General features: G+C 47.0%; 1 protein-coding gene across 1 annotated transcript in view; it reads left to right on the top strand.

Moving 5' to 3' along the window:
- Window positions 1-22,436, top strand: part of LOC115089665 (inositol-tetrakisphosphate 1-kinase) — a 212,500-nt gene that overhangs the window by 107,452 nt on the left and 82,612 nt on the right. The window contains exon 4 of the mRNA XM_029597835.1: window positions 14,244-14,369. Within this exon, the coding sequence (XP_029453695.1) occupies window positions 14,244-14,369 (126 nt within the window). The remainder of the gene's footprint in view (window positions 1-14,243; window positions 14,370-22,436) is intronic.

The following is a 22,436-nucleotide window of genomic DNA, read 5'->3' as shown; positions in this document are numbered from 1 at the left end:
ACTGCCTGGGTGGGAGGGGGAGGGACTAGAAATATACAGCAGGCTATTCTGCCTGCACTGGCTTCAGAGAGGTTTAAAACGCTTTAAGGTTAGGGTGAAAATTGTTTTAAACCGATTTTTTGGCACTGGAAACATCCAGGAATTTACAGGTAAAAATCGGTTTAAGCCGAAAATGAAGGTCCCTAACCATTCCAAACGAGGTCTCACCAGGGACTTGTACAGGGGCAGTATCCCCTCCCTTTTTTTTCTGCTGAGTATCCCACTCCCCATGCAGCCGAGCATCCTCCTGGCTTTTGCTATCGATTTATCCTCCCATTTGGCCACCTTTAAAATTATCCAATACGATTACACCGAGATCTCGCTCTTTTGTGCTTAGAATACTTTCACCCCCTATTCTCTATCACTCCCTTGGGTTTTGCAGCTCAAATACTTGACCAGCATTATTTAGCATTTAATCTTAGCTGCCGGTCTCTAGACTATGCCTTGAGCTTCAGTAGATCCCTCCTCGTGTTTTCCATGCCTTCCTGGCATTGCAGGTTTTGGAATCGTCCACAACAAAAAAAACCCCACAACAACAAATCTTTTCCAAAAATCCTTCCACAAATTCTGTCACAAAAGTGTTGAAAAGAGAACCGATCCAAGGATCTAGGGCGCACCGCTAGTGACAACCTCCCCCCCTCTGAGTGATCTGCATTTACTACTACCCTTTGTCACCTCCCATTCAAGAGGCGGCCATGCTGGAGTAATGCAAAATCACCATAACTCATGGTGCGATGCAAATTAGGAGTTTGGGGCGGGATTTCTGGCCAAGTGGGCCGGCTTCACAATTTGCAAAGCCATATTACACAGCTTTAACGCGGATTTTAACTACACCTTTTTCATTTGCATTAAGCCGTGCGATATGGCTTTATCGCACTTTGCGATGTTTTTGAGAGAGACTGACTGATTGACTGACTGACTGACTGACTGACTAGCTATAAGGCCCTCATACTAGGTAGGTATTTATATCTCTATCGGGCCAATACAGTACCCTTGATTGGACGCGCGTTTTCGACGCGCTAGCGTTACCCCTTATTCAGTAAGGGGTCGAAAACGCGCGTCCAACCCCCCCGAACCTAATAGCGCCCGCAACATGCAAATGCATGTTGATGGCCCTATTATTTATTTATTTATTTATTTGAGTCTTTTCTATACCGGCATTCGCGAAGGGAATCGCATCATGCCGGTTTACAAATAACAAGGAGTGAACAACAATAAAGTGATAAAAAACATTAACAAGTGCTAAAAGAAGGGAAAATTGCAGTTACAATAAAACAGGGACATATTTCAACTTGGAACAGAAGAAAAGGAGATAGTAATTTAACAGTGAAGAATAACTGGGAAAGCCTGCCAGTTTAAAAGGGATTGTACAATTGATGGGATTGTCAAAACTGTTGATTATCCTGAAGGGTGTTCTGAGTTAATTATATTGATTTTGGGTTTGATTGTTGTCTGGAAAGGCTTTCATAAATAACCAAGTCTTTAGTCTTTTTCTAAAAGTTGGAAGGCAGGGTTCCTGTCTCAGGTCTGGGGGGATGGAATTCCACAATGTAGGTCCTGCTGTAGAGAATGCCCTGTCTCTAAGAGTCGTGTGGTGAAAGGTTTTAGCAGGGGGAACCTGGAGTGAATCTCTGTAGGACTCTCGGATTGGTCTGGCGGAGGTATGTTTTTTAAATGGGATTTGGAGGTTAAGCGGAGAGAGTTGATGAAAAGCTTTGTAAATGGTGGTAATAGACTTATATAAGATTCTGTAATGAACTGGCAGCCAATGCAAGTCTTTGAGAATCGGAGTTATGTGTTCTCTTCTTCTTGTGTTTGTCAATATTCTTGCCGCAGTGTTCTGAACCATCTGAAGGGGTTTAGTGTGAGAAGCCGGTAGACCCAAAAGAATGGAATTGCAATAATCTAATTTAGAAAAGATTATTGATTGCAAGACTGTCCTGTAGTCGTGGGAGTGGAAAAGTGGTTTAATTCTTTTTAAGACATGCAGTTTATGAAAGCAGTCTTTAGTAGTTTGATTAACAAAAGATTTTAGATTTAGCCGATTATCAATGATGGCTCCTAAGTCTCTCACTTGTGATGTTTGAAAGCCGGTTGGTGGATTTGAGGCGAGGTTACTGTTTTCAGGCGAAATTATGAGAAGTTCGGTTTTAGAAGTATTCAAGATTAGATTTAGACTGGATAGGAGGTTGTCAATTTTTAGGAGGCAATCTTCCCAGACTTTTATGGTTCTTGTAAGGGATTCTTTGATAGGGATGATAATCTGAACGTCATCTGCGTATAGATAATATTTGAGGTTCAGATTAGTTAATAGTTGACATAAAGGGAGGAGGTAAATGTTAAAGAGCGTGGGAGAAAGGGAGGAGCCCTGAGGAACTCCTAGCGTGGAAGGATAAAACTGAGATTCTTTGTTATGTATTTTGACTTTATATCCTCTGTTTCCCAAGAATGATTTGAACCAGGCCAGTGCGGCGCCTGTTATTCCGATGTTCGCTAGTTGCTTTATGAGGAGTGCGTGGTTAACAGTATCAAAGGCGGCAGATAGGTCGAGGAGTATCAGCAGGTAGGCATGACCTTTGTCCAGGCCCATGATGATGTAATCTGTTAGTGATTCCGTGCTTAAAGATTTACGGAAGCCATATTGAGGTGGGAGTAATATATTGTGGTCTTCAAGGTATTCTGATAGTCTGGCGTTAACTAATTTTTCCATTACCTTAGCAATGAACGGGAGGTTGGAGATTGGGCGAAAGTTTGAGGGGTCTTTGGGATTTAAATTAGGTTTTTTTAAGAGGGGTTTGATGGAAGCAATTTTCAGGTCATCTGGATAGATTCCTTGTGTTAAGGAACAATTGATAATGTCAGTCAGGGCCTTAGAGATGGTATCTGGAATTAGTAGCAGTAGTTTGGAAGGGATATGGTCAAATGGGTGAGAGGAAGGTTTCATTCTCTTCAAAACTGAGATTGTCTCTGATGTTGCAATAGGATCGAAAGCTTGTATAGAAGAGCCTTTGCAAGGATGAAAGTATGTGCTGAATGGAGCTATGATGTTGGTTTTCAGCTGTGATTGCAGGTTGGAAATTTTGTTACTGAAGAAGCTGGCCAAATCCTCTGCTTTTTCGTGCGCTTGGTTGAGAGGGATGTCTGGTGGGTTGACTTGAGTTAAATTCGAAACGTAGGTAAAAAGGGCTTTTGAATCGAAAATGAGGTGATGGATTTTGTGAGCGTAGTAGTCCCTTTTTGTTTTTAATGTGGCGCTCTTGTATAGGTGGAGTGCAAGTTTGTAAGCTGAGAGGGAGGTCGTTGAAGGGGCTTTACGCCATTTATTTTCTTTTTGTCGAAGGGAGTGTTTGAGTTTTTGAAGTTCTTGGTTAAACCAGGGTTGTCTTTTGTAGGCATTGTGTTTCTGTTTTTTTGTTGCCAGAGGACATAGTTTATTTGCTGCCGTTTCTGTAATGTTGGACCATGAGTGGAGAGCTGAGTTGGGGGTAGAGATGTCTAAGCGAGGGAGTTCTAGAACAAGGTGTTCGTGTAGTTCATCGGAAGAACAAAGATTTCTGTAGGTAAATTGAGGTTGAGGATTATGTTTGATACTGGACTGTGCCAGCGAAAATGTGGTAGAGATTAATGCGTGGTCTGACCATGGAACTGATTTGCATATGGGTGGTTCTGAGTGTGAGATGCCTGAGTTTACAAAGATGAGATCCAAAATGTGTCCTGCTCTGTGTGTGGGGTTATTGATTATCTGTTTGAATCCCATGGCGGTCATGGCATTTAGGAAAGATTCACAGTTAGTAGAAGGCAAGGGATCATCCACATGTAAGTTAAAATCTCCCAATATGATGGCTGGAGACTCAAGGTTTAGGTGGGTGGCTATTAATTCTAGAATGGGGGAGACGTCTGAGTCCAGAAGTCCTGGGGGGGCATAGACAAGAATGATTTGCAGAAGGTCGGATTTGAAGAAGCCGGCTTCAATTTTGGTAGTAGCGTAGATTGGGAAATGAGTAAGTCTCAGCTCTTTTTTAGCTACCAGGAGAATACCCCCACCCCTTTTTTTCTGTCTGGGAATAGAGAAGAAGTCGTGGGTATCAGTTGGGAGTTGGTTAATTAGTGCGGTGTCCGTATTCTTAAGCCATGTTTCCGTTATTGCACAGAGGTCCGGATTAGAGTCCAGTAGAAGGTCATTGAGTATTACTACCCAAAGGTAGGCGCTAATTTCTGCCGGCGCCGGGGAAGTGCACAGAAAAGCAGTAAAAACTGCTTTTCTGTGCACCCTCCGACTTAATATCATGGCGATATTAAGTCGGAAGTCCCGAAGGTTAAAAAAAGTAAAAAAAAAAAAAAAAATAAAAAATAAAAATTCGAAGTAGGCCCACAGCTCGTGGGTTGAAAACCAGACGCTCAATTTTGCCGGCGTCTGGCTTCCGAACCTGTGGCTGTCAGCAGGTTCGAGAACCGACGCTGGCAAAATTGAGCGTCGGCTGTCAAACCCGCTGACAGCCGCTGCTCCTGTCCCTGTTTCTACCGCCGGACCTAATTTGCATACTGTATCACGCGCGCAGGAGAGCGGGCATTCGCCCGCTCTCTGGACTTTACTGTATCGGCCCGTATATGAGGCCCACCTGGCTACTCGAGGTGAGGTGTAGGGTTTAGTGGCCACCTTGACATTCAGAGTGAGACATGCGAACAGAACAGTGCTCTCTTGTGAAGATTTGATGACCTTCGGAGTGAGGAAACTCAGCCAAAGATGAGATTTGTGCAGGTTGAGAGAACATTGCACAAATCTCATCTTTGGCTGAGTTTCCTCACTCCGAAGGTCATCAAATCTTCACAAGAGAGCACTGTTCCGTTCCTACGTGGTTGTAGGTAGGAAATACAACAATTCTGGCACTTATCGCAAAGTGCGAAAAAGTTATCGCAGTTTGCGCTAATACCTAACACGCCCCTTTTCCTATCGCATGCGATATTTAGTGCATTTTGATAAATCCAGGCCTGAGTTTGGTAAGTGCTACAGGTACAGTGGTGCCGTGGCACCCCCCCCCCCTCCCCGCCAGGTCTGATGCCCTGGTAGGGTCGTGGTCCATCCTGCATGCCTCTTCCAATGGCCCCGCAGTACCGTTTAGGGCTGTGGCTGCTGTTCCGGAGGAGAATTTTTATTCTGTATGCCATGATTAAGGACACGCAGTGTCGAAGCTTTGAGGCTGTCGCTGTCCTGGTGTGGTCCCCTTAAAACGTTGGCTATAGTGAATACAAGAAAAAGGTAAGGCTAGTTGTGGGATCTAATTGTTGCAGAGTTCAGCCGGGCCAGAATGGTTTATTTGCAGGTCTGCGTGCCTTAAGCAAGCCCACCTTACTGCATTTAACTTACTTACAGCTCCTGCTGTCATCGTGCTCTTGGCTTTATTTTTTTTTCTCCAGCACCGACGGTGTCTGAAGCGGTATAGGTACAATAAAGCTAACAATTAGTATCTCGTACAGGCATGATAGATAAAAGAGGTGCTTTCCCCACCCCCAAGGGCTTAAAATCTAAAATGGGTGAAAAAGGAGATAGGTAAAAAAAGGAGGAGCTTTTGTAGGGGAAAGGACAGATGGGGATTGTGACGCAGTTCTTCACAAGTCTCAATGTTTTCCTTGGAAGGAATAGTTCTGCTTTATAAGATATTCTGTGACCGGGCCTTGTGGACGATGATTTTTTTTTTTTTTTTTTGCATAAAAGGAATCCTGTGTAATAGCTTTGCATGCCATAACCTCTAAATATTTCCCTCTGCCAACCGAAGACCGCTGTTTGGCACTGGGCCAGAGCAGGGGTTACGAGGAGGCAAGGGAAAGCTCTCTGGCAGTGCTAGAGAGATTGGCTTTTAGAGAAGTAGTCTTAGGCGGCGGTTGATTCTGAGAAGAGCAGCACAAGCGGGTTCAGGCAGACATTTATTATATGTCAGGATCTTGTTTTACAACTAAAAGGGGGGGGGGGGGGGTTCCATTTTCAGTCACCGGCCTGCTTGCAGAGTTAGCTGGATAAACTTAATCTGGCTGACTCTGGTGGGATATTCAGTAGTGCAGCCCAAACCTGAAAGGGCTGTCTGTCATCTGATGCGGAGGCCCTTGGGGGCCCATTAGCGCCCCCCCCCCCCCAGTTCGTCCTAACCGAACGTCCTGGGTCAGCAGCCCAGCGTTTGCCTGGTGTGAAGCGAGGCAGCTTCTGGCCCCGCTCCCGAAAAGGAGAAAATCAGGAAGAGCAAGGAAAAAGGAAAAACACAAAAGGCTTGAACCGGTTTCTGTGTGGTCACCGAGCCCCATGCCCCATGGTCCCCTGTGTAAAAGGGACCGTCCGGTTCACAATGCACGCCAACCAAACACAGGACGGGGAAAAGGGGCCCGGTTCAGGGCCACCTTATGATCTCCCAGCTCCTGCTTCTGGAAAGGTGCCCAGAACAACTCTCTCCCCTCTCGCCCCCATGCGTTGTTCCTACCAGCCAGAGGCTGTGTATAACAAGCTTTCCCTCAACCCCAGCTTAACAAGGGGAAAACTCAAACAGAAATGTATGCCCTCTTATTCCTGGGGTTGTGTAACAACTTGCCATGGAGTTACTCTTAATTCCCCACCAGTCCAGTTTATCACTAGACTGGTCTTAGTCCATGTCCATCTCATAATTCTCCTCTGTGCAGGTCGGCGCTGGGGTCGGGCCCACCTCCCTCTCCTCCATGGAGAGCTCGGCCTGCTGCTGCGGAGGGGGGGGGGTTTGTAAGCCTCGGTTTCGGGGGAAGGGCTTATCCCAGGAGTGGTTGGGTCCTAATTCCCTGCCTGCTGTTGCAGGTGGGTTTACCTAGGTGAGCAAGTCCCCCACCCTGGGCCTGCTCCTGACCTAGATACAGCCTCACCGCCTCGGATCCCCCTGGGCCCTTGTGCTGGAGCCTCACTCTGGGTTCCCTTTTCTTGAGTCTGGCTCTGTGGCTCTGTGAGTGGGACCTCACCATGCCACACTATCTTAAAAGATAACTTTATCTGGCTAACTTTCAGACTACTCTGCAGCATGACCAGAGTTAGCATCCAGAAACACCCCCTACGTTAGCTGGCTGAATTTTAAATTTAGCCGGATAAGTGCCCAAAATATTAGGAAATTAAGTTTGTATTTAGCCGGATAACTTATGGAAACTTAGAAACACAATGGCAGAAAAAGACCGTATGGCCCATCCAGTCTGCTCATCCATCCAATTAATTCTGCATTATAATTCAGCACCACTTCCTTAGAGATCCCCTGTATTTATCCCACGCTTTCTTGAATTCAGATACTGTTTTTGCCTCCACCACCTCCACTGGGAGGCTGTTCCATGCATCCACCACCCTCTCTTGTAAAGAAATATTTCCTAAGATTACTCTTGTATCTACTACCCCTTTTCATCCTCATCTCATAACCCCTCGTTCAAGAGCCTCCTTCCTATTGAAAAAGGCTCACCATCTATGCATGAAAACCGTTGAGATATTTGAATGTCTCTATCATAGCTTCCCTATCTCGCCTTTCCTCTAGGGTATACATGCTTAGATCTTTAAGTCAGTCCCCATATGCTTTAGGACAAAGACCACCAACCATTTTAGTAGCCGCCCTCTGGACCGACTCCATCCTGTTTATGTCCTTTTGAAGATGTGGTCTATAGAGTTCCAAGTGAGGTCTCAGCAGGGACCTATACAGGAGCAGTATCACCTCCCCTTTTCTGCTCACCATTCCTCTCCCTATGCAGCCAAGCTTCTTTCTGGCTTGTACCGTCACTTTATCCATCTGCTAGGCAACTTTAAGATCGTCAGATATAATCACTCCCAGATCCCACTTTTCCTTTGTGCTTAGAACAATTTCACCTCCAACACTGTACCTTTCCCTTGGGTTTTTGCATCCTAATTGCATAACTCTGCATTCTTTAGGATTAAATCTTAGCTGTCAGACCTTAGACCATTCCACTAGCTTCGCTAGATCCCTTCTCATGTTTTTCACTGCTTCTAGCTATCCACCCTGTTACAGATTTTGGTGTAATCGTCAAAAAGACAAATCTTTCCTGACGATCCTTCCATTATGTCGCTCACAAAAATGTTGGAAAGAACTGGTCCAAGGACCGATCCCTGAGGCGCACCACTAAGTAACAACCCCCTCAGAGAAAACTCCCATTTACCACTGCCCTTTGTCGCCTCCCACTCTGCCAGTTTCTAACCCAGTCAGTCGCTCTAGGATCCGCACCAAGGGCGCACAATTTATAAGTCTTCTGTGCGTAACCGTGCCAAAGGCCTTGCTTGAAATCCAAGCACACTAGGTCGCAAATTATCTGCTAAATGCCACTGAATATAAACCCCTGTATTCTTTCCCGGCCATAGTCCTGATGCATGAGCTGATGTGCCATGAATCTGCCGAAGATCCTCGGGAACGTGTGGCTTAAGGTCGAAGAATGTGATAGCAGAGGGCCACCATAAGGTTCGCCCAGTCTGCCCAGTTTCCTTCCTGCTCCAATGCCCCAGTTGATCTCTCAACGCGCCTCCCCATTTGTCTGTGCTTTTCTCATGCTTTTATTAATTCCATTGCTGTCGTTTTTTTTTGTCTCCACCCCCTCTGGGACAGTGTTTGTTCCGTGCCTCCACCACCCTTTCCGTGAAGAAACATTTTCTGACGTTGCTCCCGACTCTCCCACCTGGAGCCTCTCGTCGTGACCTCTTGTTAAAGCTTCCTTTCTTCCGAAAAAGGTTTGCTTTTTTTTTTTTTTTTTGTGCCGTATTTAGACCCATGAGGTATTTGACCGTCTCTATCGTATGCCCCCCCTCCCCCCTCGTTTCAAGGGTATGCATATTTAGGTTCCTAAAGCTCATCTCGTATGGCTTTCAGGGTAGACCCTGAGCCCATTCTGGCAGCCTTTTCTGTATCCCTTTCAGAACTAGAGGTGAGGCCTCGCTAACAAGGCACAGTCTCCGCCATCCCAGCCACTTTCTGACTCTGTCCATCGCCTTATCGCCACGTCTTGGGGTTTTTTTTGGCTAATTATTATTTATGGATCTGTCCTCCAGAAACTTGTCAACTTTTTTTTTTTTAAACTGAAATTATACTGCTAGCCTTTAACCTGGCAACAAGTTCCATAGTTTGATTGTGCGATACTTAGATTTGTTTTAAATCTGCCACCTGCTAGTTCTGGAACCAGGGGGGGGGGGGGAGAGTCTCCCCACTCTGTCTTATCCCCCCCTCTAAGTTACCTCTTCTCGGAGCTGAAGAACCCGAACCTGTTTGTCATGCGGGATGAATGTTTAGGGGGCCTTGCTCTGATGCGTCAAAGGGTTTTCCCCACAGGCACAGAACGAGGGGGGAAAAACCTCGGATTACGTCAGTCCCAGTTTGTTGAATTTAAATAAAGGAACCTGTGGTGTTAAATGTTTTCAGCTACCTCAGCTTTTTGCCCTTTGCCCTTCATGGCAGCCCCTGCTCCCTCTCGTTCCCCAGGCTGCGGCTGCTGACCCGGGTGCCTGGTGTGGGGCCTGGGGGAGGTGGGCCTGGTGTTTCTGATGTCCCATTACACGGGGGAGAGGTTGCAATAATCCCAGCCCAGGCACGGACAGAACTGTGCTTTGCAGACTCGCTGAGCGGGCAGCAGAGCGTGGATTATTATTATTTTTTTTTAGGGCCTTTACGAGAGGAGGGCATCTTGCGGTCGCCCGGGACTTTGGGTAACTGGCAGCTGCTGTTTGAATAGCCGACAGAACAATCCTTGGCAGTCCCAGAAGCAAGAGAACAAGGGGCTCCCTTTTCCCCGGTGCAGATGGAGTTCCTCTCTCCTCCCTCCCCCTCCCTTTGCTGTTGATGGTGCCAAAATCTCCATGCACCGCTTTTAAACGCCTTGTCTGAGAGTACTTTGAAACAACCCCCTCCAGATCCCTCACCCTTTGTGTCCTGTCCTGTCCGTCCCCCCCGACCGGTTAGGGAGTGCTTTGAATGCAGTAAGAGCATCAGACTGCTGGAGTGTGGGCTCGCCCTGACATAGACGTTGTTGCCGGCTAGAGTTTTCCCAAAACTTCCTAAACGGAAAGCACCAGCAGCTGAGTCAGCCCCCCCCCCCTTAAACTGAGCAGAACACCTCCTGAACCTGCCTTGCTGCCTGCCAGCCCCAGTTGTTGCCGCTCTGACCTCGTTTGAAGGTTTAGGCTTTTGCAATGTTTGTGCTGCTCCTGCACCGAGTATAACAATGAGGCCTGCTATTGAAAGAACATCTGGCCGGCTCAAGTTACGGATTTTCCCCATAGACCGTAAATCCGGCTAATTTAGCTGGGCTGTTTAGCGGCGCATTCGCACTGCCGAATAAACTCTGATATACTTGTTCGGCTAACTTTAAAGTTATCTGCCTAACTTTAGGCTTGCCCGATAGCAGGTCTGACTCATCCAGCCAACTTACCTCTCTTACAGGGAGATTTATCAAGCTGCACTAGGGCTATGACGTGCCTTAAACACAGTATATCACGCAATATAGCCATGCCGTGCGATAATTTGGGCCAAAAGCCCACCCGCCCCCCCATTACAGTGAGCCACTTGGAAAGGCATTCACGTGAATGAATTTTGCAAATCCAATGCAAAGCAGCTCAAGCATACCTAATCTTATGTAAATAAAAATGGCACAGCTGGCTTAGAAATTGGTCAGCCTTTTTATTTTAACCACACCCTTTTCCCAAAACGCCACTCTACCCTGTAAGACGTGGGTCCCAGTGCTCCCGCAGTAGAATTAGAGAGCCCTGCAGGCCCAGCACGGCTCTCCCCTCACATGTAAGGAACATTAAAGGCGCCGCGCTGTGGCGACTCCCATCCCAGCCATCCACCTCCTTATTCACTCAGGCTGCCTGCCCAGACAGTGAACCCCCGGCGCCCTCCCCCCCCTTTCCATATAAAGCTGGCAATGACCCCCCCCCCCAGCTCTTTAAAAATTACGTTGGTGCACCCCGGATCCCCACACCCCATTAGCGTAAAATTGTCATGATTCTGGACTCTTTGTTTGTTTGGTTTTTTGAATGGGGGGGGGGGCACTTTATTTGTGACATAAGAATAACAAGTTTTGTTTTTTTTAAGAAATAACTCCAAGAAACACTCTCGCAATTAATGAATATTGCAGCAAAAAAAAAAACAACCCAAGGAAATGAAAACCAAGCTTATGCATGGATTTTTCTAGTACATTTGCCCTCTTGAAAATGACCTCGGCCTTATAAAATCGAGGCCGTTTTCAGCAGGGGAGGTGCCAGGACAATGCTCCCATCCCTTCAGGAGTTTAGGCCCAATCAGTGAATTTTCGCAGTTGTCCTCATGACCACCGACTGATGGACGGATTGAATCACTGCCACAGCTGGCAGTGCCTTTACAAGGCAGAGGTTTCACAGCTTTACGGACAAAATTGGAGAACTCTGTGTGCTTCCTAGCCGCTTTGTGATTTATGCTCCGGTCGCTGCCCGCTCCTACCAATTCAGGGTTGAACCCCTCCTCCCCCCCCCCAGCTGTGTTGGCACCTTAGCAAGGGATTCTCCTGCCAAGTTTCAACCAAATCCCCGGAGAGGGAGAGAGGTCCCTTGATTAACGTGCAGATGGACAGACGCAGTGACAGCTTGCGGTGATGAAACGTACTCCAGCCAGGGGAAGGCAAGAGCTGAAAGGCAGGGTGGGAGTGTCCTGAGTGTCCGGGAGAGGGGCGGGGTGGGGGAAGACCGACCCGAAGAAAGGGGGCAAGTAGAGAGAGGACCCAGAAACACACCAGGCCTGCTCTGTGTCTGGAAGAAACAAGAAAGGGCTGGGAGGAGGCAGATGGAGGAAGAAGGGAATATAGGTCGAGGACAGAGGTACATTGGGTCAAAGCCTTGGTGACATTTAAAGGTGAACCAGGAGGACAGGTTGAGGACAGGTTGAGGACAGAGGTACATTGGGTCAAAGCCTTGGTGACATTTAAAGGTGAACCAGGAGGACAGGTTGAGGACAGGTTGAGGACAGAGGTACATTGGGTCAAAGCCTTGGTGACATTTAAAGGTGAACCAGGAGGACAGGTTGAGGACAGGTTGAGGACAGAGGTACATTGGGTCAAAGCCTTGGTGACATTTAAAGGTGAACCAGGAGGACAGGTTGAGGACAGGTTGAGGACAGAGGTACATTGGGTCAAAGCCTTGGTGACATTTAAAGGTGAACCAGGAGGACAGGTTGAGGACAGGTTGAGGACAGAGGTACATTGGGTCAAAGCCTTGGTGACATTTAAAGGTGAACCAGGAGGAAGTTATGTTTGCAGTGGACTCCCGACAGGGAGCAGTGCAAATCTTGGCAAAACATAGTACCGTAGGAGTATCGAGGAGACGGAAGATGGTTTTTTGTTTTTTTTTTGCCTCTTTGGTTACAACTTTAGTTTAACTAAAACACAAGTTTCTTTGATGAAAGGTGCGTTTCTCAGTGACCATAAGCAGTTCTACAGTATCATAATCAATAAAGGCCACGATGCACCATATCTTAAAAATGGAAGACAACACTGTATTAAAAAAAAAAAATTCATTGGCTTGTTCTAGAGTTCCATTTTATTCCCCAAACAAGGCGTTCCAGGCCAGCAGTCATGGTGTGAATACATTTATTTTTGAGAAGTTAAAGGTGCTTTCTCTGATGTCCTGGAGGTATTTCCTGTCTAACATTACAGCCTAAATTTATAAAACAATTTAAAAAAGAAAAGGGAAGGATAATGGCAAAAAAACCCCCCCAAAAACCTACCAAAAATGTCAGGAGAGACGTGATCGCGTGCTGAGTGAGAGCCTGGGTTTTGGGGGGTTTTGATGACCTGGATTTGCAGCGTGCATCGGACCTGCCCATTCCTGGCCGAGAGCTGGCACGCAGCAACATCCGCGTTACATGGTGGGGGTGTGTCTGGGACGGAGAGGCGGAGCCAGCAGCGGCAGGTGCCATAGGTTCTGTTCAGATGAGCGGACCCGTCAGTGACAGGGATGTTAGAATCCGCACGAGCAAAAATTCCAAATTTGGTCATCTTGAAAAAGCAAAAAAAAAAAAACAAAACCCAAAACTAACGGGCCGATGCAGAAAACTTCACGGGAGAGCGGGCAAGCGCCCGCTCTCCTGGGTGCACGATCCAGTAAATAAATTTATGTAAATGAGGGCCCGCGGTAAAAGGGGGCGCTAGGGACACTAACGCATCCCTAGCGCCTCCTTTTTGACAGAAGCGGAGGCTGTCAGCGGGTTTGACAGCCGATGCTCAATTTTACCGGCATCGGTTCTCGAACCCACTGACAGCCACGGGTTCGGAAAAAGGACACCGGCTAAATTCCAACCCGCGGGCAGATTTTTTTTTTTTAATTTTTGATTTTTTTTTTAAATTTTGGGGCTTCCGACTTAATGTCGCTATGATATTAAGTCGGAGGGTGTACAGAAATGCAGTTTTTTCTGCTTTTCTGTACACTTTCCCGGTGCCGGCCGAAATTAACGCCTGCCTTTGGGTAGGCGCTAATTTCTGAAAGTAAAATGTGCGGCTTGGCTGCACATTTTACTTTCTGAATCGCGCGGGCCATCAACATGAATTTGCATGTTGCGGGCGCTATTCGTTTCGGGGGGGTTGGCCGCGCATTTTCGACGTGTTATTACCCCTTACTGTATAAGGGGTAAAAACAGCGCGTCGAAAATGCGCGGCCAAACGCGGGCCAAAAGTGAGCTCTACTGGAACGCACTTTACTATATCAGCCTGTAAGTAACTTCCTCCTTGAGGTCATTGTCAGCACAGCGGGGTTTCTCATGTAGTTTTGGGCAGTCCTTACCTTGTCTCTGCACCAAAATATTCATATTGCTCTTTACCAGTTTTGTTTCTGGTTTATTCTGCTCAGGCTTTTCTCTTGTATAAACCGAATACTGCAACGTTTTGTTTACTCTGTTCCTTGTGCTGTTTACCCATGAAACAGCTTGTGTAACCAGAGTGTTAACTTTTTTTTTGTTTGGTTGTCAAGATTAGCTGGACTCGCCAACTTATCTGGCTAACCCTTTGCTTAGAGTTGAAATTAAAAAAAACCAAAAAAAAAAACCTTGGCTGCACCTTGATAGCTGTGCTAACGATTTTAGGGCATGGGCAGTACTCGTAGGGAGCAACAGTTGCCAAGGCAGTGAGCCCCCTTGGGCTGTATAGAAACAGTGGGTGGAAGGTGAAGATCTAATGTGATCGCGTTCTTCTTCCTGCAGCTCAACCTCAGCAAGCCGATCGAAGACCAGGGGCCGCTGGACGTGATCATACACAAACTCACGGACGTCATCCTGGAAGCAGACCAGAACGATAGCCAGGCCCTGCGGCTGGTTCAGGGGTTCCAGGTGAGTGCTGGAAGCCTCTGCTGGCTGGGAGTGGAAGGGGAGGCTTTTTTTTATTTTTTCTTATTAAAGACTGAGCCCTGTGGTGCCTTAAGCCTGCCAGCAAAGATCACCCACACTGCATCTGCCTAGCCTTCCTCCCTATGAGCCTTGAGCGATGCATGGGCTTCCTTTAGCTCTAGGGCCGGTTGGGTTGATGCTGTGGCACCAGCAGCATGTCCTAGAAACAGTGAGGGGGCTGGTGCAAAAAAAGGGGCACCCAGCCTAGTGCACAGGTTTACACTGCTTCTGGAAACGCGTTTTGGACACGCTAGACTAGCACCCAATGCAGTAAGAAGATTAGCGCACTGTACTGTATCAGCCTGTTAGCCGGGTAAAATGTTTCCAGATAAGTGCCTGTGATATATTCAAAAGTAGACACTTATCTGGATAAGTCAAGAAGTTATCTGGATAAATGCCTTCATAGTAATATAGTAGATGATGGCAGAAGAAGACCTGTTGGCCCATCGAATCTTCCCAATTATTCCTGTTTGCGCTGCAAGGTTATTTCCTAGCTGCCAGCCATAGGAGCTTGACCCTCTTGTAGGATATCGCTCCTTATCCCGCGTCAGTTTTGTTTCCTCACTGCCTCGCTACCGTCCTGGGTAGATGGACCATGCAAGATTCCATACTAATGCAACACCAGCTGCCTCCCTCCCGAACTTTGCTGCAGACTTTGTAATAATTCAAACATCCGCCATTACTAGAGATGCTGTTGCCCATGCAACCAGCCGCCTAGGAACCCTCCCCCGCCCCCCATGGCCTTGCGGGACAGTACACGCCAGTCACACTGTTCTGCTATCTTGAGATTATCAACCAGTGTCACTCCAAGGTGGTTTTTCTGGTCAGCGCACAGACGTTTCTCACCCCCCCCCCCCACACACACACCCCTAAATCACTGATTCCTCGCACTCCTTCACATGGGTTTATTTCATGTTCCTCCGCCTTCTGTTAATTTAATTGGATTCCACAAGGGGATCTGCTTTTAGTTATCGGGCACGGAGGCTGTGGAATTCTCTGCCTATTGAAATTCATATGGAGGCAGATTATTTAAAATTCAGAAAGGCTATAAAAACTTGGGGTTTTTTAAAATCAGGTTTATCATGATTTTATTTAGTATAGGACCTTGGAATTCTGTATTTATTTATTTTTAGCTTCATTTTTTTCAGCATAATTTGGTTTTAAATGATTTTATACTGCCAATTTCTTGTTTTTGCTTCATTTGGTGATTGTGTAGTCTGCTGGAGCAAATTGTTATATGTTTTAATCGTTAAGAATGTTTTTGTGATTTATTTAATTTGCTTGTAAAAGTTTATCTCGTTTGGATAACCCGTTTGAGATGCGGCATGTTAAATTTTAATAAATGAAATGATTTGAAAAGCCCCCCCCCAAAATGTATACTGCTCTCTTGGATTTCTGCAGCCGCGTGCATTACTCTGCACTTGACCACTTCACATTTTGTCTACACCCTCAGGAATGTCTTATTTTGTTGCAGATCTTGGAGCCAATCCTCTCAAAAAGACAAAACTTTTTCCCTCTCGCTCCTCTGCGGTATGGCTGACAAAGATACTGGGAAAAAAAAGCGGCCCAGGAATCGATCCCCGAGGCACTTCCACTAATCCATTTTCCTTTCCTCGGATTGAATTCCATTTACTACTATCCACTGCTTCCTGTCACTCAATTGCTCTCCAGTCCAGTTCACCACAATGGGGCCCGTCCCTAGGCTGTTCAGTTTATTTATGAGCCTCCTGTGTGGGGCAGTAACAAAAACCCTGCTGAAATACAAGAAAACCACCATCCGGCACACGCCCTTGATCTAATCCTGTAGTCGCCCAATCAAAGAAACTGGTCAGATACATATCACGCAATGTCTCTCTGGTAAAACCATGCTGCCTCGGATCCAGAAATCCACTGGATCCTAGATATTTCATTATCCTTTCCTTCAGTAGAGTATTCATCAGCATTCCTACTAGTAAGATAAGAGTTAACCAGTCTGTAGTTTCCGACATCTTCTCTGCTACCGTGCAGTTATCGAAAGATCTATTGAACAGAACCTTCTGCTGACCCGTCAGAACCTCTCCGAGCTCCCTTAATATTGAATGTATCCTTTTTGGCCTCGTAGTTTATCCCTACGTGACAGTGAGAGTCATCTTTCTCATGCTATCCCAAATGCATTTGCTCCAAGTCTCACAGACAGAAAGTGCATTTTAATGAGGCATCCAATTGTTATTGGGTTTTATGCTACTTAGGTGAATAATTAATTTCTAGTAGTTTTTATTGGAAACCAAAGATCAGGTTAGAGGAAATCAGGATGGGCAGGCCAGATCATCTTTGTATGCTATGGGTTCAACCATAAAACCATCACTGGGTCAGCTTGTCCCCCTGGACATGGATCTGTCTGATCACCCTATCTCCTAGATGCAATCCTTTGGGCTTTTGTATGATACCAGATAGCAATCCCTTTGAATAACAGGCCCTTGGTGATGTATATAACTGAGAAAGATGGAATCCACACACAATCTGTTCTCGTTAGCCTAGCTACCACCTCCTTTTAATCTTTTAAATGAAAATTTGAATTTTGAGCCTACATCACTACGACTGACATTTTGTTTGTAGCCATGCTACAGCAGCAAAGTCTTACAAATCGAAGCAACAAGATTGGTCTCTTCTGCTCAGAGTTGCAGCTGAGCTAGGTGTTCAAATAGGAGTCCCCTAAAACATTCACTTCCTTAGTGTTTGGGTAGGTCAAGCCCAACGAGTGAGTTATGCACCTCTGCCAGCAGATGGAGATAGAGCAAAAGCTGATGTCAAAGCTATGTAGTCCCGTGGGGTCTCTCCCTCAGCAGAGTGCCTCAGTCCAGTAGCCTTGACTGGCGTGGACCTAAATTCCAATTAGCAGTTGAAGGCTGAGAGAGGCTAGGAGGGTGAAGGCTTTAGCCCTCTCCCCCCAAAGCCAGGACCCATTCAAGGGCTGAGCTAAGGTAAAAGTTTTTAACCATAAAAAAAAAGTCAGCAACAGGAAGATAACAGGAGAAGGGTCTGTTTCCTCGGCATTCGGCTGGTCTGGTTCACGTCTCTGGGGAGTTCAGTGAGGTGAGGAGAGCGTGCAGGCACTGCGCATTGAGCAGCCATTTGTCTCGGCCCCGCTTCCAGGCATTTCCCATTTTGGCACGCAGTAGGCCGCAGGGTAGCTTCGCATGCCTTTTTGCTGCAGACCATCAGCATACTCTTGCGCATCCGGGTGTGCGCCCATTCTCATTTCTGCGTGCAATTGGGCATTCTTCCTTCTGAAAGCACATCTTGTGCGCCCAGTTTAGGCATCTATCCTGGACGTCCAGTTTGTGCATCCAGGGGGAGAAGCGGCCTAGGCGCATGGACTTGGACGCACATTTTTTGTGTGTCCATATTAGGCACGCTTGTACGCGTGGGAAAGCTAGGCATGAGCCTTCACTGGGCTGTGCGCTTATAGCATGACACCTGCGGCAAAGAAACCTAAGTGCCTTATCTATCTGTACTGCCTGTCTCATTAGAGCTATTCAGCCAGAGCTTTCTTTAAGCCTGTGTCAATATTGCCTGGATGCTTGGGGAGATTTGCCTCTTTCCGATTTTGCCAGCGATGGTCCATCTCCTTGGTCTGAGGGGAGTGGGACTGAGGGAGATACTGCAGGGGTGTCTCCACCCCTGATTGGACCGTGGGTCGAGGTCTCAGGGGATACCGGCTCGCAGGATGTCAGGTTTGGGCCTATGGGGCCTGGAACGGACCCGATCTTCTTTTCATGCGTGGAATTCTTCCAGCAATTGCAGACATTTCTGCAGGGCCGGTTTGCTGAAACAGTAGTTCCTACTAAGTTACGTTTAGTCGCTCCGAGTGCTCCTTTGCCTGTCTCCATGGTCAAATACCATAGCACAGTGCGGTCTGACAGAGTTTGAATGCAGGTGGATCAGGATGATACCGATGATGGCTGTGGGAACTCTCCTAGTGAGGAAGGGGATATTCCCCCAGATTTGGGACCATATAGAATTCTTCTGTGTTTCTTTCAGAGAGATGAGTTGCTGGATCTGATATCTCAGACCCTGAAGACCCTCGGAATGGCTGGGCCTGACTCATTGGGGATGCAGAAGGAGGATCCTATTTTGGTCACCCTGAGCAAAGCTTCTTGTTTCTTTATCCTTTTAGATGCAATCTAGAGTTTATTGATCTGGAATGGAATGCACCAGAAGCATCCTTTAAAGGAGGATGCATCTTAGCGGATTTATACCCCTTGGATCCACAGGCCAGAGAGCAGTTGCGCTTTGGTGGGTTCTGTCACGAAACGTACCGCCATCTCGGTAGAGGGAGGTGCGGCTCTGAAGGATGCTCAGGATAGGAGGATTGAGTCTATCCTGAAGCAAGCCTTTGAGGCAGTGACATTGAACTTGCAAATTGCTTCTTGTTGTGCCTTGGTAGCTCGGGCTACCTTGCGGCTTTATCAAGAGCCTGGTGGCATTGGGTCCAAATTAGGACCTATGGTAGAACCAGGGGCCACCTTCTTGGCTGATGCGGACTGTGACTTGGTACGCACAGCCGCCAGAGGAGTTGCTTCAATTATTGCGGCCAGGTGACAGCTGTGGCTGCACAACTGGTCCGCAGATACTATTTCAAAGTCTAATCTGACTAAGCTGCCTTTCAAAGACTCGCTTTTGTTTGGCAGTGAATTGGAAAAAATGGCAAGTAAATGGGGAGAGACCCAGGTCCTGCATTTGCTGGAGGATAAGAAGCCAGTTTCCTGGCCTTCTCAGGCGAGTGGTCGCTCTCAAGACTATTGACGTTTTCGGCCTTATAGGGGAGGTTCTTCCCAGAGAACCCGTCCCTTCCACAGATCTCAGTCCTTTTGCTCCCGATGTCTTCGAAAGGATACAAGTCCAGAGGCAGAGCCCTTCTGTCTTCCCAATGAAGGTTTGTGAGCTCACCTGGTGGTGTGGGAGATAGGTCGTCTATCCTAGTTTTATTACAGGTGGGCCCAGATTACTTCGGATCAATGGGTTCTTGAAGTGGCTCGGAACAGCTATACTCTAGAATTTCTTCGCATTCCTCCAATTGCCTTCATGGTCTCTCCATGCAACTCCCCTCAGAAGAGGGTAGAAGTGGAAGTGACATTACAACAGCTGTTGATTCTGAAAACGGTGATCCCTGTTCTTGAATTGCAATGAAATATGGGCCCTTTTGATGTGCCCAAGAAGAGAGAGTTGTTTCGGCTCATACTGGATCTCAAGGGCATTAACAGACATCTATGAGACATGCATTTCAGGATGGAAACTGTACGCTCTGTCATAATGGCAGTTCTCTGGATCTGACGGAGGTGTATCTGCATATTCCCATCCAGCAGGAATATCAGTGGTTCCTCCAATTTGCCATCCTAGATTGTCATTACCAGTTATAGGCCTTATCTTTCGGATTAGCCACAGTGCCCAGGACCTTTTCTAAGGTCATGGTAGTAGTAGTGGCGGCCCTTCGCAAGGAGGGCATTCTAGTTCACCCTTATTTGAATGACTGATTCGAGCCAAGACATTGGAAGAGAGTCTTCGCATTTCCCACAGGGTGGTTTTCTTGCTACAGGAACTAGGCTGGGTGGTGAATCTGGCCAAGAACAATTTGCAGTCATCCAGGCCCTAGAATATCTCGGGATTCGATTTGATACAAGACAGGGCAGAGTGTTTCTGTCGGAGTCTCAGATCCTCTCGTTGATGCTTCGAGTCCGATGCCTGCTGAGCTCTGTTCGTCTGACTGTGTGGGCTTATTTGCAAAGATTGATGGCTGCCACATTAGAAGTGGTTCCCTCTTCAGTGTGCCTTGCTCTCCCAATGGAGTCCGCAGTTGCAGAACTATGTGGTAAGGCTGCTCTTTCCGTTAGAGGATGATGCCAGATTGGTTGGTACTCATGATAGATGCGAGCCTCCAGGACTGGGGGACTCATTGTCAGGAGTTCGTGGTGCAAGGGCACTTGAATGCAGTGAAGCGGCAGTGGAACATCAACAGACTGGAGGCATGAGCAGTTCAGTTGGTGTGCCTGCTGTTCGCTGAGCAGCTAGAGACTTGGGCAGTCCAGATAATGTCTGACAATGCAACAACAGTGGCTTACATCAATCATCAGGGTGGAACCAAGAAACAAGTATGAGAGGAGATAGATGCACTCATGATATGGCTGGAGCAGCATCTCCTAAGCATATCCATCTCTCACATTGGCAGAAAGGACATTATCAGAGCCAGTTTTCTCAGCTGGAGAAGGTTGGACCCAGGAGAATGGGAGCTGGTGGATGAGGCTTTTCAGCTCCTGGTGGACCGCTGGGGCCTATCGCATCTAGACCTGTTGGCAAACTTCAACAGTGCAAAAGTTCCATGCTTCTTCAGTCACAGGCAGGACCCAAAAGTGATAGGCTTAGACTCTCTCGTTCAGGGGTGGCCACGTGGTGCCCTGCTGTATGCTTTCCCGCCTTGGCCTTTGATAGGCAGGCTAGTATAGAAGATTGCAAGTCAAACCAACACTGTCCTTTTAGTGGCTCTGAATTGGGCTTGAAGGCCGTGGTACGCCAATCTCCAGCGACTTCGGGTGGGTAGTCCCCTCTGGCTACCATCTCGGATGGATCTGTTACATCAGGAGCTCATTCTGCACGAGGATCCAGGTCAATTCTGTCTTACGGTTTGGCCATCAAAAGGGCTCAGCTGTTGAAGCTCAATTATTCACCTTCTGTAATTTCCACTCATCTTCAGGCCTGGAAATCTTCAACTTTTTTAGCTTTTGTTAAGAGTTTGGAGGGTCTTTGAGGCCTGGTGTTCTGAGCAAGATACTCAACTGCTCAAGGTGGATATTCCTTTGATTTTGGAATTTTTGCAGGATGTCTTGCTTAAGGGTTTGGCCCTTAATACCTTGAAGATTCAAGTTGCGACATTGGCTCGGTATGGGGAAAAGTCAGTGGAAGGCTTTGTCTTCCCATCCAGATGTGTCCCATTTCTTACGGGGAGTTAAACAACTTCGCCCCTCATTGTGGCTTCCAGTGCCTTTGTGGGATCTTAACTTGGTCCTCAGGTTCTTGGCAGGTCTGACTTTTTGACCAGTGCTTACTCTTTCCTTGCGGCTTCTTACTTTGAAGACAGTTTTTCTGGAGGCAATCTGTTCAGCTCGTCGGGTCTCTGAGCTGCAGGCTCTTTCCTGTCGTGAGCCTTTTCTCTGTATGACTCCAGGTGCAATTCAGCTTCGGACTGTGCCTTTTTGCCTAAACTGATTTCAGACTTTTGTTTGAATCGTGGGCGGAGATTTGTTACCGCCTGCTGAAATTTGCTGAGCAGCAACAAGGTCATCTTTGCACACCTTCTCCAAGCATTATCATTTGGATGTTAGAGCTAGGGAGGATGCCACTTTTGCACGGGCAGTTTTGACTGGGCTGCTGGCAGCCTCCCACCCTTTTTGGGATTAGCTTTTGTACATCCCATTCGTTGGGATTGACCTACCTGAATGTTAAGGAAGGAGAAATTACTACTTACCTGATAATTTCCTTTCCTTTAGTCAAGTCCAGACCCACCCTCGGCTGCTGGATTTGGATTTTGTGGTTAGCCTTCTTAGCGCGAGAGCTGCAAAGTATGATTCCTACTCTTCGTTGATAACTTGTAAGCGGCTTCTCTAGCTCAGTGTTCCGGTTGGTTGAGAAACATGAATGGCTGCCTGTTGCTAATAATATTCAAGTTTAATCAGGTTTGTCCACAGTTTGGCTTTTCCAGAGAATACTGGCAGGCTGATGTCGGGGCAGAACTATATACCCGTGACGTCAGCTTTTGCTCTGTCTCCATTTGCTGGAGACTGATTGACCTACCCTTCACTAAAGGAAAGGAAATTATCAAGTAAGTAGTAATTTCTCCATTTTCTGTAATGATTGGAAAAAAAATACCCCAAAGGCAAAAGAATAGCAGAGAATAAGCAGATTTGTCTTTTAAAGATATTCCCCTTCTCACTTTGCTAATTCTGACTGTGTGCCTTTTACGTGTACCTCTGTGTTGAA

Source organism: Rhinatrema bivittatum, chromosome 4 (genome assembly GCF_901001135.1).
Source record: "Rhinatrema bivittatum chromosome 4, aRhiBiv1.1, whole genome shotgun sequence".
In the NCBI taxonomy this organism is placed as follows: domain Eukaryota; kingdom Metazoa; phylum Chordata; class Amphibia; order Gymnophiona; family Rhinatrematidae; genus Rhinatrema; species Rhinatrema bivittatum.
The sequence above is the reverse complement of the archived record's forward strand: the minus strand, read 5'-3'. Positions and strand labels throughout refer to the sequence as shown.